At 34.0% G+C, this 17,412-nt stretch overlaps 2 protein-coding genes across 7 annotated transcripts in view; both read left to right on the top strand.

Annotated features, from left to right (window-relative positions):
- The first annotated feature begins 252 nt into the window (after positions 1 to 252).
- On the top strand, positions 253 to 11,307 carry Snx27_0 (sorting nexin-27). Its single transcript, XM_011185060.3, has 9 exons — positions 253 to 648; positions 827 to 983; positions 2,055 to 2,157; positions 2,222 to 2,304; positions 2,365 to 3,010; positions 3,068 to 3,257; positions 3,358 to 3,536; positions 3,600 to 7,511; positions 11,097 to 11,307. Exons 1-8 carry the CDS (start codon positions 570 to 572, stop codon positions 3,666 to 3,668), a joined length of 1,506 nt encoding a protein of 501 aa, XP_011183362.1. The 5' UTR covers positions 253 to 569; the 3' UTR covers positions 3,669 to 7,511; positions 11,097 to 11,307.
- The window catches only part of LOC105212789 (myogenesis-regulating glycosidase), a 13,279-nt gene continuing 3,249 nt past the window's right edge, over positions 7,383 to 17,412 (top strand). Inside the window, exons 1-2 of one of the 6 annotated variants that reach the window (XM_054231955.1) lie at positions 7,383 to 7,511; positions 15,629 to 15,750. Coding sequence is in view for 2 of the 6 variants with exons in the window: in XM_029040573.2 (XP_028896406.2) it covers positions 11,251 to 11,751; positions 15,629 to 15,750 (623 nt within the window). In the remaining 4 variants the exon portion in view is untranslated. Of the gene's footprint in view, positions 7,512 to 11,239; positions 11,752 to 15,048; positions 15,507 to 15,628; positions 15,751 to 15,796; positions 17,403 to 17,412 lie in introns of those variants that run through there. The other 5 variants (XM_029040573.2, XM_029040575.2, XM_011185051.3 and 2 more) reach the window with 5 other exon arrangements.

The raw sequence follows: 17,412 nt of genomic DNA, 5'->3' as shown, positions 1-17,412 counted from the left end.
GAATCATGATTTGTAGCTAGTGTTTCCAACTGTTTCAAATGGATATATTTTTAATTTAGCATAACTATAATAATAATGTACCATTTTTGCAGCAAATTCAGTTGTTTGATCCGCCTTTGAGTTTCTTCTTAATTAGTGAGCTAGATTTTACTCAGCTGTTAATATTCTATAATTAATATTCCCAACATTCTTTTACGAAAATCTGGCAGGGCGGTTATATTGCGTCAGGTGGCAATCACTATATGTGTTTCCTCGTATTTTATGTTTTATTATAGTGTCGTTCGTATCTAAGTGAAAATTAAAAACATTTTTCAGTAATTAAAACTTGAAACGTGAAAAGTGCATATACATCTACATTTCAATAATAACTAGTTCATACTGTGGAAAATCTAGAAAATCAATTATTTGTGTTTGTTAACCTGAGTAAAGGGCAACCATTAGGTTGTGACCTAAGTAAGAATCTACTTAGATTAAGGGTCTTCATTCAAGCCCTAAAGCCTCTATTAAGATATCGGACGTCTTCTTTAATAAAAACTAAAAGAAGAAAGACGAAGGTTTAAATATTTAACATGAGCGGCGGTGGAGTTGGGAGTGACTCTGCAGCGCCAAGTGGTCCGCGAGTGGTACATATTTATAAGACGGAAACAGGTAATTACGGCAAGAAAAATAAAATTACTTTAAATTTATATTATTCTGAATCAAAGTTAGCAGTTGCATTACATTATCGAACTTTCAAGTGCAATACTATGCTGATAATCTTAAGAACACATACACATTAACGTAAACGCAAAAGACTAAAACTACTGTATCGATTTTTTTATATTAGGCTTTGGTTTCAACGTACGTGGACAAGTTTCTGAAGGTGGGCAACTTCGTTCGATAAATGGGGAATTATATGCTCCTTTGCAACATGTGAGTGCTGTTCTGGAAAATGGGGCGGCAGAGAAGGCTGGAATAAAGAAAGGAGATCGCATTCTAGAGGTGTAAGTAGCCCAAACAATATAATTTTTGAACATTATTTGTGCATTCATTTATGCATAAATTAATTTCTATGCGAAGCTATAACTATCCGTAAGGATTTTAATTAACTGCAAAAATTCAAATTATGGTTTGGTGGTGGCGTAAATGGGTGTAATTCATATGCTTTATTACGCCCCTTGATGAATTTGCATGTGATAGACCAATCAACTAATTAAACTTAAACAGGGTTGTGTTATTTGTTGTGTGTTAAGCTGAACACCTGTCATAATTCATAAATTTCGTTTAAGTTTCAAGTATGCTGCAGGATATTGCACTAGTTGCGATTTATGTAAATTTTTAAATAGCTAAATAATTAAAAGGACTCAGAGCAATTCCCATATAGATTGAATAATTAAATTCCTATCATTGCATTTGATTGCTTTTACAATAATTATATTTTTAAGTTATATTTTTCTTCGAATTTAAATGCGTTCAAGTCCACAATCACCAAAGGAAATGCGTGCATTAGATGCATACGTGTTCATTTTGGTATATTATATCTTGCAACGAAATTGTTAATAATTTTGGATGCATATGACTTTTAGCTTTATCAGTAATATATATATGTACATATACATATAGTATAGTATGTACATTATAATCAATTCAACGGCAGATAACATATGCAAATATATAATATATGTTGTGTATTGTATATGTTTAATTGCAAGTATTTATTCTTAGACACGCATCCCAATTATTATAATAGTTTTTTGCTCTGACTTTATGTGATAATACACAATCTGCTTACTGTTATAATTACATCGAACATAGACTATGAGTTTGCAACCGGTTCAGAAGAAAAATGGTTATTTTATTCCTTTCAAATCCTATTAAATTGATTACCAACTATCTTAAAGATGTTAATTGCATGGGGAAGTTATGTATGCCTTGCCATCAATATCCCGTTGTCCTTGTACCTTTGCAATTTTAGTATTTAGAAAAACAAATGCATATAAAGAGAGATAACATCGTTCATAAAAATGATGTATTTTTGGAATTAATTAAATCATTAAACTATGTTAATTTTTCAGCAATGGTGTTAGCGTAGAAGGAGCTACACATAAGCAAGTCGTTGATTTGATCAAGTCGGGAGGAGATTGTTTAACTCTAACTGTAATTTCAGTTACACAGCAAGTGAGTAATACATAAACGAGTGCATATTATATAGTTTTACTTTTGCATTTAATTTATCTAAAAGGAAGCGGAGAGACTTGAACCTCAGGAAGATCAGAGTGGTTACTCATATATTGACTATTCTGATAAACGATCGTTACCCATTAGGTAATGTTAGCATCTATTCATTCTACAAGCCCAATCTTTCACACTCGTTTCTGTATTTAGTATACCAGATTACAGCATTGTGAATCGCAATGGAGAGCGATACATCGTATTCAATATTCATATGGCCGGTCGTCAACTGTGTTCCCGCCGTTATCGGGAGTTTTCCAATCTTCACTCCATTTTACGGAAAGAATTCGCCGGTTTTAATTTTCCAAAACTGCCCGGAAAATGGCCATTCCAATTGAGTGAGCAACAATTGGATACACGTCGACGAGGCCTTGAGCAGTACTTGGAAAAAGTGTGCGCTGTGCGCGTGATCGCTGAAAGCGATGCTGTTCAAGATTTTCTCACTGACTCCGAAGATGATATATCAGCTTCTCCAGTGGACATCAAAGTAATGCTGCCTGATCATGAAGTGTCAACTGTCTCTGTCCGAAAGTCTGCAAACGCGCAGGCAGTATGGGAACTTCTGGTCCAACGTGCCAATCTAACATCATACACACAGCAATATTTTTACCTTTTTGAGATTGTTGAATATAATTTCGAAAGAAAACTGCAGCCACATGAGATTCCACATCAGCTGTATGTGCAAAACTACAGCACTGCATCGAGCACTTGCCTTTGTGTGCGTCGATGGTTGTTTTCAGTGAACAGGGAACTTGGTCTACCGGATGGGGAACAAGCAGCCAAGTTTATTTTCTATCAGGTAAACGATTCTTTCCATTTCATTCCAAATTAACGGTAATTATTGGGCATTTTGTAGGCGGTCGATGAAGTTAATCGTGGGTATATACGCGCCGAAGGGCGCCTATACGAGTTAAAGGCCTTGCAAGATGCGAAGAAAGCATCGGAATATTTGGCATTGGCGCGAACATTACCCGGATACGGTGATGTTGTATTTCCGCATTGTGCCTGTGATAGTCGCAAAGAGGGACATGTTATACCAGCTGTCGGTAAGTAGAATAAATATGGCTATGGAGTTCGTTAAACATATAGAATTTAGTTTGTTCGTAAAATTATTTTCTAATTTATGATGTTTTTGCTTGTCATTAGGTATAAAAAGCTTCCGTCTGCATGCTTGTCGGGAAGATGGTTCAATGGAGGCGCAAATGGTTGAGCTAACATGGGAGAGCATAACACGGTGGGAGAGTGACGAGGAGTCCATGTCTTTCTGCTTTCAATACAATCGTCCGGACAAACCGGCACGTTGGGTTAAAGTATATACGCCATATGTAAGTACGCTTTACAGTTTAAACCAGACAAACAAATTTCTTATTGGTTCTCGAAAATTGCAGCATTCATTTTTAGCGGATTGTTTCGATCGAATAGTGGAGGAACGAAAGTGGGAAGACACTGGTGATTAACAAAAACGCATTCACAACGCTTGAGCGTGGGCTTCGATTTATTCTAGTTTTACAACCATTTAGGCATTTCACAGCATTAACTCATTATCACTTAGCATTTCACTATTTACACACTCGTTGATAATCAGTATCTGAAAGCTACAACATTTTCCACTTCTGTCATTTCCTCACCGCCCGTCAACTCCGTCAAGTGAATTCTTTCGTGTACTTAGTAGAAAGTGGTCTGAAAATCATATACACTTAATTTTTGCATTGAATGAACGGCCATAACATCTCGAATATATATAAATGTATATATTTTTCAAGTATTAAGTAATTTGAGCAGTCCAACCCTAATTGTTGAATCGGTTGACGAGCTTTGCATGCATTGCATCATAAAACATAACTACATACATATAAGACAGAATTGGCGGGTTTTAAAATTAAGTAAAATGTAAATACATATACATACATATGTACATGTATGTATGCGTACATGTATTTAAATGCACCATAACAATTTCCAATGTGAACAAATTGGCATTTCGCACTAAGATAAAATTGCTTTTAACGTAAATTCATTAAAAATTAATGTAAGCTGTTTAAAAGAAATTAATATTAAAATTGTTGTCAATTTCTAAGGAAGCAAATTAACGTACTCCATAGTAGAACAAAATATAGCGAAAATTACATTGACAAAGCAATTAACGAAAATATAAATAATCATTGCTTACGAGTGATAATCAAATGAAAACAAATTGTTTATGAATTAAAACTCTAAAAAGCGTTAAAATAGCTACAAAGTTAAAATGCACGAGCATTGTCCCAAAGTAAATGACAGTTACAACCTAAATGAATTATATTTGTAGAGGACTAGGAACATTCTGCTACAATGTCTCATGTAAATTTAACATAAATCGTAAAACGAACAAACCTAAATACAGAAAAGCTGTAATAATCTATCTGTATGTATATAATACTTCTATGTTATGAGTACAAACCAAGAATATTCAGCAACAGAAAGTATCCAAAATGAGAATTATTTTGTTGTCTGCTTTTGACGAATTCGTATTCTCGATATATTTTTCAGAGTTCTTTATTGTTCCTCAAAAGGTTTCAAATATAGAATGCGAAAAATGGATAAACAAATATTGAATATATTCGTGCGATCAGTTTCAGATTGCATGTTGTTTCTCTATAATTCTAGAAATAAAACATATTGTGAGCCTGAGATATTGTCAATATAGAAGCATTAAATACATATATACCCTATAATCATTTATAAATAAACTTGTATTCATTTTATATCAGTTTGAATATAATTCGAAGCATTAAGAGTGAGGACAAGGAATTCTCAAGTAGAACTCACACACATAATACACTTCATAAGCACATACTCGTACATGTAAATTTCACGCATATTCAATGAAGCGTTTGCGTATATATATACAGAAAATACCGCTTATTTCACAGTACACCTACAAATTATATTGATTTCGAAACATAGTGATATTCTATAGATTCATGATAATTACAAATTGTTCTTTGAAAAGAAAACAAATGTGGCCATTACATTATATTATTATTGATTATTATGTTATACTAGCCAACTAGCCAACTAGTTCTGGCTCTGACATTCCTTATGTAGTTAAAATGAGTAGGCATCAGACGAGTTTATATGAGTATAACGGTAACAACTGAATGCATTTACTGAATAAAATTAGAAACGAACAGAAAATGTTAATCCTGACAAAAAACATATTCCTAAAGCTTCTTTAAGCTCTGCTGATGCATCAAAACTCAAATGAAAAACGCGAAAATACGAGCAAATATAACATTTTAACTTAAGTATAAAATAGATTGTTACAATTCTCATATTAACATGAATTTAATTCTATTACCTTTATTATACATACATATTTATAGATTGTCAATATAATGTTTTGCTTAAATCAATATATTCATGCATAGCAACTAGTTTCGTAGATCAAAGAACGATAAAAGGTTTTTGTTTGAATATTTCGGCCTTTCGAAATTATGTATCCACTGCTTGAGAATATCTAAACAACAACTGCTTATTACTACAGTAAATGTGATTTATGAATTTGTAACGAAATTCTCTAACAAAACTCGAAAAAGAACTAATTCGAAGCTAAAATGTTTAGATCTCTTCCATTAATGAATATACAGACATTTATTATATATTTCAGGCAGTTGCTGTCTTACATTTAGAAATTCACTATCACGTTTTAGATTTACGTTATGAACATATATTGTGATTATTTAAATTATTATTTTTTATTATTATTGCCAATAAAATAAACTGCGTCTAAATACAATGCGACTCACTTATTTATCGAATGGGATTACTTGACTTGTGAATAAAATTATAATGCGATCCTAAATTAAAACCTAATACTAACCTATACTGCCAACAGCTTTACCTTCAAAATGAGGCTTAACCGAAGCGCTGTATTGGCTATGAAATATGGCAGGCCACCGATCTGAATATGATCTTAAATACCTTAAACACCTGTATTTGTGTGACAATCGTTTGTCTATAGCCCTCGAATACAAGCACTGTATATGACGTATATAACACATGTACATATGTATGTATGCATTTGTAATGTAAACACAACACAACTGGAGCGTTTTTCAAATTTTCAATTAACGCTATCAGTTATAGTCAAGCCTATGCAAATATTGACTAAAGATATTGATAATTATAGTGATAAGAGGCTATGAGATCTTTAGCTAATTATAAATTGAAGTAAATACAAAATGTGTTTGTCATTTAAGCTACTCTTAATGCGGTTAATTAGTTGAATCAATAATAGCTCAAAGCGACTGCCGCTTAATAGCTTGCCTACAACAATACATACATACATACATACATACATTCATATTATATATGGATGCAATGCAAATAGAGTTGATCGTCGTTTAATCTATATAGCATATTAAAATAAGCTAAAAGGAGAGTGAGGAGGAGGAGTGGTCTAGTTATCACATCCAATAAAGGCGTCATTAATTAATTGAGTTATTCACTTTGCAACCCAGCGCTGACAGGGTTTACCGGTCGCATGCGTAATATTACCAAATTCTCAAAGCCTTTTTAGCATACAGCGCAGCGATCTGAACAGGCTCTTCGTGTTATAAATCGTTCTTAAAATGTGCCTGAGTACATTGTATGTATCTATGTATGTATTGTATACTTTGGAAGAATCGTAAATCACGACTATGAATGTAGTCATGTGTTGCTATAAACGGCTATCGAGCGGCTTCATCACACAGATAAGAGAGGCATGCAAGGGACACAACAAATATTATCTCAACCGAATCTTTACAGTGCCAATTATCAGCGACTCGTGAAAACTGTGTGCGTGTTAGTTAACATACAGACATACATACACACACATACAGCCATGCATATTTACGTCAGTGTACGCTGATAATTAGCGAGAAGCGAAGTTATTGCCAAACTTTTAGGCCATACGCGTGTATGCAAGCGTGTTGTGAACCCGCGAGGATGATAACTTCTTCGCTTACCAATGTTTACCCACTTATAATTGGAATGCCTGACACAGTGCAGCTACGTATGCGCGGCTATTGAGTGTTTTTATCACTCGTATCACTGGCTGCCAGTGTGTTGGTGCGCCGGAGCCGCTGAGAATGCGCTCAGAATCGCTACGCTTGTCGACTTTGTAATCTTTGTATAGATGCAAAACAACGTTAACGGCTCACAGTGGCTTCGAAGTCTACACGGTGCGCACACGTAAATAGAATTGCTCGGAAACGATCGCAAAGCTCGCGCTGCACAGTTTCGGTACAAAAAAGTTTGACTCACAAGTGGTTGAAAGAGTTAGTATTATTTGATTTAAACACTCATTTCGCTTTGAAATAACCCTTTCCGTCGGGGAACTTTAATATTTCGGTGACTTTTTTATGATTTGCATTAGCTTCAGTATGTCTGTGTAAATGAGTGAAGTGCTAGTTCCAAGCGATTTCGAAATTATTAAAAAATCATGCACAAATCTCTTTAAATTCGAAATCCATATTTTTTTGATATAGTCATTATAAATAAAATGTGGTTGTAGATTTCCAAGCTTAGATACAAAGATTGGCCAAATACACAGAGCTGATGACACTTGAACTGCGTTAATTTTGAGTTCTTACATGTACAATGAGTGGATCTTTTAGCTTTACTCCATTAAATTGATGTATATATCGAAACAGCTCAAACCGCAATAAGACACTTTTTGCTGCCTGTTTGATTTAGGTTTTACAGAACTCATATAAAAAAATATAAATATAATAAAGCAAATATATTAGAAGCATTCTAATAACAAAAAAGAAAAGGAGTAAAGTAAAACGGGATTTATGCTGGACTTAAGGAATCTGGATGCTCTGGTCGTCTATATAGCCAGTTTTAACAAAAAACAAAAAGTGAATTGAGACGCTTTAGAATAGTTATACATATACAGTAGAACTTCTCTAACTCGGATCACCATAATCCACAAAAAAACTTCGAGGTACAGAATTTTCATTAAAACAAATAAATTTTCAAAAAACTCAAAAATAAAGATTTATACACAGTTCTATTTATTTACTTCGCAAAAATTTTTATGGACATACGATAAAAGATGTTTTCTGTAATTTTGTTTGTTGTATTTTGCTATTGTTTGGCTCTTGTAGTCTGTATCCCATGCCTTTGTTACATGATTTATGCAATCCATAAGTATGATATCAAATTTTTTGTTAGCCTCCATGCGATATAGAGAGACTCTTTTAAAATTCTGCCTCGACAGTAAAATTTTAAATTTTGTATTATGCCTTGTCGAAAAGTTCGATTTATGGAAGGAAATTTGTATGAAAGTTGCCTTCTATTGCCGCTTCAAGAGTTCGAGTTATGGAGAACTTTGAGTTATAGAAATTCGTGTAATGGAAGTTCCACTGTATGTACATAATTAATATCATCCATATAAAGCCATTGGAAATATCGACAAATGCATAGATTTGTCCATAATAGATTTGATGACCATAATCTATTGGTTAACTTTATTTTGCTCATCCAAATAAACACGCATATTGTATTTGCAATAAACACATACACATTAACTCTGAATGTTTTTCGCTAATTACCGGAGACCTTACGTTGTGGAAAAATATATAGAATTCGTAATTATTCCGCAGGTTGTAAACGTTGACGGTCCTACTTAAACACCTACTTGATAGTCAGACCTAACGACTTAGTTGCTATCTGCATTCATTTGGAATATTAATTATTCATGACGCCGCAAACATACTATTCACATGCACATATGTGTTTAATAATGTTTTGTATAAATACAAATGTGTACGAGGTAAATTTTCAATAACACGGCTTTAAAGTTTTTATAATTCCGTTAAAACGGCGATTGGGCTTTCATTTCTATGCCAATAAATAAACGTTTTACAAGCTGTGGAAGGAAAGGGACACTTGGAATCAGAACATTCGCACCTCTTATCCACCCACAGATGGTGGTGTGTTCGATGAAATTACACCAATTGACATCATTGGTTCCTCTGTTCCGTCTTTATGAGAAAATTTGATATTTTTCGACCTTAGCTGTTTTCGAAACGTTACTTATAACGAATTGTTGACCGCGTTGATCGTTAAAGTTTTATTGATGATTTTCATTAAGTGCAGAAATGAAATACAAACAGTATGTGATGCATGCGATGTTTCAAAATCCCTAAAGCAAAATTATATAGCAAAATTAGATTAGGTATATGCTTATTTTCTTTGAAATCTGCATCGACGCGGGCGTGGTACTATTCGAACATGCTGTAAACATTGCAGTGCCTCACATTTTTTTATGTATTTACATATATGTACATATGTATATGTGTGGGTATTAATTCATAAATCGGCACATTAAATCCATTTTGTTAATATTTGCTACGAATGTATAAAACACTACTATATGCCGTCAGCAGTTTTGCCAAATCATAAACACATCACTCACAATGTCAGTGCAATATCAACCGGCCTATTGCGAGATTATTATACTTGTTTGGTTTGAATTCGACTCGATTAACGATTCATGGCTACAACTGACACTGTTGTCAGTTTTTCACAATTTACCATTTTGCTTTCAAGTCTTATCGTGCGTTGACCTAAGCCATTGATCTGGTTTCGACACTCTTAAAATACAGACGCATGTGCAATGTATTCCGTACAAGCGGTAACTTCATTAAGAATTATGATATTTTCGTTAAACTTGGTAAATGCGTTCACTAGCACTATGTAGAGTACTATGAGTGGAATCGTTCCAGTTACACGTCTACAAAACACCATTCGTAAACATAGTGGAAGTGGGCGTGGCCCCGCCCCCCAAATAGGTTTTTTGTATATATCTCTCAAACCAATAAAACTACATATATCAACCAAACTTTCTGCAGTCGGGTCCCTTACGTACCCCATCACACACCATGAAAATTGTTGAAATCGGACAATAACAACGCCCACCTCTCCTACAAAGGTTATGTGAAAATTACTAAAAGTGTGATAACTCACTATCGAAAAACGAATAACATCGTAAATATTCGTAGAAACGAGGGAAATATGACTTAAATTGATTTTGTTCCAATGTATCATATTTTGGTTTTGCTGACCAGAAAATATTTCTTCGCCTTTCTTCATTTCGAATTGTGAGAGAATATTATATTCGACTGCACCCAAACGTTTTGGCAATAGTAATTAAAATGAGCTGTTGTTCAAAGCTTTCTCTTTCGAAATCTTCTTTGTCAATATTGCAAAAAGTGATCATTCACCGGAAAGTCATTCAAGTTAATATTGTTTAATGGAGAATGTTCAAACACACATACCAGGATATTACAAGTAGAGGAGTCTACTCTCTAATGGAACGGCATAAATATAAACTTATCCATGTCGTACACATAAAACATACAAACTGTGTGAAAGATGTTATAAATTTTTATTTAGGTTTTTTTTTTTTGTTTTTTTTATTTCGTTTTAAATTATAATGTTGATTGGCAATAAATAATATACACAATTTAATATATGCAGGTGGAAAATTTGTGTACCCGATAAGGGGTAAGAGGTAGGCTTACGTCATCGCCATAGTAAACAAAAATAGCAAATTATAAATTATGAAATGTCATTAACTACTCTTTAAGTGTTTAGTAAATAAATTCATAAATAATCTAGATATGTACCATGTGTACAGGGTATAAGGTGTACGGATTTACAGAGTGTTGTTTGGGAGTCTCGAATATTAAAGCCAAAACCAATTTTAGAAACCAAAATAAAAAAATTGTTAGAAATGAAATTAAGATTATGCTAATCTAAATATAGGGACAGATTGATTTTATTGATTAATTTTAATTAATAATGATTTTCAGATATTTATTCTGATTCTATTCCATCATACCTTTTTACAGTTACGCCTTCTATTGATAAACATTTCATTCATATAAAACGTATTGAATCAAGTTTTTAATATATCTATCACGGAGAAAAACACGAATAAATGTGCGAATTTATGTGAAATATGTATACGAATTAATTAGCATAGCAATTAACTAAGCACTCAAAATGAACGACAGAGAATACAGTAAAGAACAGTATGAGAACAGCGAACAACGCAAGCCCCTGCTAACGAATGGGCAAAGCGCACGGCCACCGAGCACTGAAAGTGAAAGCAGTATTCCCTATATGGATAGACTCAATGATTCCAGCACAAGCGACATTTGCAGTGCAACTTCCAGCAAAAGCGGTAATGTCGACGAAACTCGGTCAAGCGAAGGCAGCGCGGAGCGTGGCTTCGCTGCCAGGCGAAATGTCAACTTGCCGATCGTCATTCAGGTGGACGAAAGGGACAACACAAGCGAACCATCGCCAGACAATCAAATGCATTCAGGTTATGCAGAATCGCCGGAAATGTATAGCAGCAACGTCGAACCGATAGGCAGGAGCTTGCGACGAAACTCTATATCTCTACCAATGGGCATCGACGCCATTGATCTCGAAGGCTTGCGGCTGAAATATCAAATGCAGGAACAGGATGCTCTCAGCGAAGAGGAAAAGAGTGAGAGTGTAAGTATTCATTTGAACACAACAACATCGAACTTTAAATCTATGGACATTTACAATAAAGTATTCGACCACATTTCGAAATACCAGAATTTATGTGAGTCCTAGAAGCATAATTTATATTTTGATTTAACAAAATAACTCCAATTAGTATAACGAAAATCACGTTTACTCAAGTTTTTATATTAATTAGCTACATATGTATGTACGTCTGTTAATTTTAAAGAACATTTTGATTCTCAAATAAATACAGTCATACCCACACATACATGCAACGGCATATATGTGTTTGTGTGCTCATAGAATCCCAGTGGGAAATATGAGATGAAATTCGCTTTCAAATAGCCAAAAGTCGCATGAAATGTTTGAAATGGAAATATTAATCCTAAAGTAAGCGATATAGGAATGTTTGAGACCAGCATTCACTCCACTTTGCTTACTTCTTTGGACTGTGTCTTTAGTAGAAATTTATCCTTCCACATCTCTTGCGAATACTCGAGAATAAAGCCATTCTAGTGCGCTGAAGGTTAGTCGTATTAAACGTTCTGTTTAAATTAATTGATTTTCTTAATACTAATTTAATGCATAGTCGTAAAGAATTACTATTATATTTAATAGCATCATGTTGGTTAGTGCTTCAAATACTCGTATTGATTTGAATTCAATACAAGCATTTATCATTTCTAAAATGTAATGAAAATAGATAAGAAATTTTGAAGTGAAGTGATACTTTTCTATGTCATCGTTGTAGAGCAAGAAAATGACCGTTACATATTGCACTCGTAAACGTTTATTTCTCCACTGGGTCTATAATTATCATATACATACATATGTACAGATGTGTGCTTTTATAGATTTATGTGTGTACATTTGCACTCGACAGGTTGTGATGTTTATAATTATTTCCGTCCATAAAAACTGCCATTGTCGTCTGAAATCGCTTGAAGTACTCATGGGAGATAAAAACGCGCAGTAAATAAGAAGTAATTTATGAAAGCTGCACCCATTAAGGGTGAACCTTGTCGTACATTGAAATGCGCATAAATATCCATTCGCAAATGATTATACACAATAATAAAAAATATAAAAAACCATAACAAAATATATACAAAATAGTTTAAATGGAAGACTAGTCAATTAATTAAGGAGGCCATTCCATTCTGAATATTCATGGTTATTAATATGGTACAATTGTACATATGTATAAGTACTAGATAAGAAACTCAATTACAAATGTTTTCCTGGTAAATGTGGAATCCCTACAGGGCACACCGCACAGATATAAGGCCTGTACATGTGTCGATTAAATCATCATCATTAAAACAATGATGCATCCAGCTAAAACGATGTGTTTAGCGGTATTCACATGCAATAAAATGAGTTTGACATCATCAGGTCTCATAATCACATATTTTCTTGATACCCTACGTTCACGACTCCACTTACAACTGATTCTTTATTTGATTGGACATATGTATGTACCTTTGAACTCAATAAAACCCTAAAATGAAATGTTATAAGTTGTTGACATATTTGTAGTTGCATCAATCCAAAAGGAAATAGCGCAGGTTACTGTTAGCTACCATTATGAAGCCCATAAGGAAACTAAATCCACCATTTCATTATAAGCCTACTGTGCAGACTTAACGAGCTGAGCCTAAAACTATGCCATAACCATTAAGCTTTACACGGATCACAACGGAATAGCAAATACTGGGCGTAAGGTGGCTATCAGAGAGCTGCAACGGATATATCATTTTCGTGCACACTCGAATGTCCACTCTGATTTTGTTTGATTAAACTTTTCGGTATGAATACACGTATTGATCGTTTGGAGATATGTTCAAAACGAACGAGCCTTTCGCGACACTCGAAACACAAGCATATATGCTTGTTTTAACAGAGTGCCGAGTTGACACTCGTTTGTGAACGAGCTAGCACTCTAACCCGATCGTATTGAATGTGATCGAGTCACACACGAGTGTGCACAAAATTTCAGAATATGTATGTATGTAATTGGCAGTCATGCAATTATTGCGTAGTGATTGTCAACGATTATTGGTTTTGTTTGTTTTGTTTACTTTTTATAATTCATAATGACAACGATAGAAAATTCGGGTTGTGAGAACATTTCCAATGGCACAAACACCTTATCTGGTCTACACCTGAAATTTGTGATTTAAAAAAAATTAAAATATTTAAGTGCAATAAAATGTTTTTTATTTATGATTTATAAATTAATAAATAAAATAAGTCTTGAGTGAATTCTATTCTTAAATTGAATTATTCTTTTATAATATGTACTATGTACGTCTAATATTCAAATTATTCAACCAAAAAAGCTAAGACAGAACGCGTCATCCCGACGCCAACATATGTACATACATATGTGTTTACGTATGTTTATCTATTATTTTTTGGTCTTCGAGTGCCACTCGAGTGTTTCGATCACAATCAACACGTGCACGACACACCCGAAAATATAATATACATAAAATCCGAGTTTGCTGCTTGCACTCGAAGATAGGACCGTCTTGATTGTTCGTTTGCGTTATTTTCGCACGTGTTTGAAGAGTGTTACGACACACTCGTACCGAATTTAAGCTAGTGTGATTGAACACACTCGAACATACCCGAAGCTGCTCTCTGGTGGCTATATGCACAGATGTATGAATTATTTCCAGTTGAGGAGCATTTTTTTCTAAGAAATTATTGCCCACTTTAAAGATTTCAGATTGTAAGTCAGCAATGAAGTAATTTTTATTACTTAAACTTAATTCAATTCATTATTCTTTAGCTTTCTTGTTACTGTTACGTATAGCGTTTTTTTCTCAATGAAAATGCTGCTTCTTTGTATTTCAACATTACCTCTTCGAATGTGTTCCATTTTTTACATGATAAAAGAACAGACAAGTGTCATGCTATTATGCTGGTTAACTCTCACTCACAATTTGAAAACCCGAGTACAGGGCCGAATAAATGTTGAATCTTTTAGAAAAGAAAACGCTATTATTGAAATAAAAGTGCAACATTTTCAAAGTATGAATTGAAAACAAATCAGCTGTATAGCAGTGATCCGATCTAATGTATACTTTGGCTCATCACCTACATACATACATATGTTTATAGGAAAATATGTAAGTATGTACTAATCGTGTTATTCTAAATCCTGTAGCTCATCAATGGCTTATCTTCGCGCACCGGTTCACGCTTAGCGGCATTATATAGCACCCATTTGTAAATTTTCACAACAATTAATTTTCGCTCTCATACTCCACGCTCACATCGATTTGCGCGCTCGAGTTGATTTGGACTATTTGCTTGGCCTTTTCATATTTTACAATGGTGAACACGGCCTGTAGTTTATTGAAGTTCGTTTTGAATTTCGACATCAGTTTATTAGCAGCAATTGATCGAGAATATTGTGGGCTGTCAAAGAGAATTTAATTTAATTAACTCATAGTCTTTATTAGTTTAAAACTGACGGGCTCAATACAATTTTATACATACATACATATATTTCCTCGTAAATACAAACAAACATGTGCATTTCGAAGCATTGAACATTGAGCATCTCTTACTCACAATCGGTTAATTTCATCTCATGCATTTCGAAAATGACGAATTATTCTGCAAATACGAATGTTAATACAACCGATTATGACTCCTACTATACAAGTCAATCGGTGATTTCTTTACTCAACTGTAGTGATGAGTGCGTCAATCTAAGTCTAAGTGTCTATAGAGATTTGGATAAGGCAGGTATTCGCGAATGAATTATAGATTAGATACCGAAACTTTCAACACTTTACAGTGATTTTTAAGTGTCCTTAATTAAAGATTCTAATTTTGTTGACGATTAATCAACTTTCTTTGACAGATAAACGGTGACAGCTGCGGCTCGGTCACTCCAAATGTACCGGAAACGAGTGTATCATCAATAAACCAGAATGACGAAGAGAGTGACGATGAGGAGTATGGCGGCGGGCGTCGAAAATATCGGTTTGTATTTCAATTTTAATAATATATGCACATAGTACATACAAATGTATACGAGTATGTGTTTGTATGCATACAAACATGTTCTTTATAATTTATCTAGCAATCAGTCATGCTTCAGTTCAATACCTTGCATGTTAGACTAAAATCACTGTCCATCATTTCTTAATTATATATTTACGCACCACTTGTTACCAGCAACCGTTACTTTATACCCAGGCAATAACGTTCGTGACAATGACAGAATTAATTCCAACTCAAAAGCCAATTTTTATCACTTTAATTGGTGATTTTTAAGAAAATATCCTTGAGCCGTTGAATAGATATCCATGTTTCCTACAATTGTTTCTAATATGGTATATGCGTGGTGTATTCAAAAAATAACGGGAATCGTAAAATTTCAAAATTAACGAGTTTGGAGAGTTCAATCGTAATTTTTTTTATTTTGTAGCTATAGCCCCCTGAGGTTCGGTATAATTTTCAGGTGTGTTCATTGCTTACTTTGTCTATAGTTTATATAAGCATGGCGATTTTCGTTTGCTAAATGCTCACACTTCGTTGATTGTTCGTGAATTTTTTGCCAAAAGAAATACTGTAATGAGGCCATCCCAAAAATCTAGTTTGAGAAGTGTTTCGATGACGATTGAAAGTAGCACTGTCACAATTCCATATTATCGAATGGGGACTATTTTGAGGCGAGAATATTAAAGTAGACGGATGAATAAATATTTTTTTCAAAAAGCGTTATTTTTTTAACACACCCCGTACAACTCAATTTGTTTCAACAAATCACACACACATACATATGTATGTCAAAAGTAGTATTGTATGTAAATCAATGGATATGTTTAACTGTAAGAGTCACGACACTTAAAATATTATCTAAACAAAAAATACGATCAGGTTCATATCAAATGAATTCTGTGCTAGTTCCAGTTCAATTACTATGAATCAATGAATTTCGCAATCAATTTGCACCTGCAATAATTTGCGTATTATGACTTGAGCAGAAAAAGCTCCTATGTTCACAATCCAAAGATTTGAGAGATGGAAGGATGTTCAGAATTGAGCAGTTCAAATGATACCTGAAAAACACTTCAAATATATTAATGTAAATGTAAATACGCCGTGCTCTAACTCGATTGAACTTGATGAAAAATATACACGAAAAAGTTAAATTGTCTTGAGTTACAGCTTTTTTAATGTCAACCCACATTATGCCTTTGTACACAGGTCGCAAATACATACCCAAATATATATGTACTTGTAAATCACGCGAATTTCAGGCTAATTTTGACTTTGGGAGTGTTTTCTTCCACAAGTGGATAATGGAGATACATCATACATATGTAGATGTAAGTATGTATGCATGCACATCTAATAGTGTTTGCTTTAAGAACTGATTCGTGCTCAGTGCAGACGGTGCGTTTATCTTAGTAAGAAGAGATATAACAGCTCAGTACTCGATTGAATTTACTAGCGATAAGAACGCAAATCCTCGCCAGATTGTCTGATAAAAGGCAACAACACCTACGTTAAGTAAATGTAAGTTCTGCCAACCAACTTATTCAGCTAAAAGTCGATTTTTCGCGTAAAAATAGTTAACCGAGTGTCGAACGATCGGTTCGACAATATTTGCTGCATATAAGGTAAATGTACGTTGAT

Source organism: Zeugodacus cucurbitae, chromosome 5, assembly GCF_028554725.1.
Source record: "Zeugodacus cucurbitae isolate PBARC_wt_2022May chromosome 5, idZeuCucr1.2, whole genome shotgun sequence".
Taxonomy (NCBI): Eukaryota; Metazoa; Arthropoda; class Insecta; order Diptera; family Tephritidae; genus Zeugodacus; species Zeugodacus cucurbitae.
This window is presented reverse-complemented; position numbering and strand designations above follow the sequence as displayed.

What these genes read in the sequence shown, in the direction of transcription:
- Snx27_0 (XM_011185060.3), top strand. Translation starts at nt 570, where the DNA reads ATGAGCGGCGGTGGAGTTGGGAGTGACTCTGCAGCGCCAAGTGGTCCG. An exon ending in TATTTATAAGACGGAAACAG is followed by an intron (nt 649 to 826) that starts GTAATTACGGCA and finishes TTTTTATATTAG; the next exon opens with GCTTTGGTTTCAACGTACGT. An exon ending in TAATTTCAGTTACACAGCAA is followed by an intron (nt 2,158 to 2,221) that starts GTGAGTAATACA and finishes TTTATCTAAAAG; the next exon opens with GAAGCGGAGAGACTTGAACC.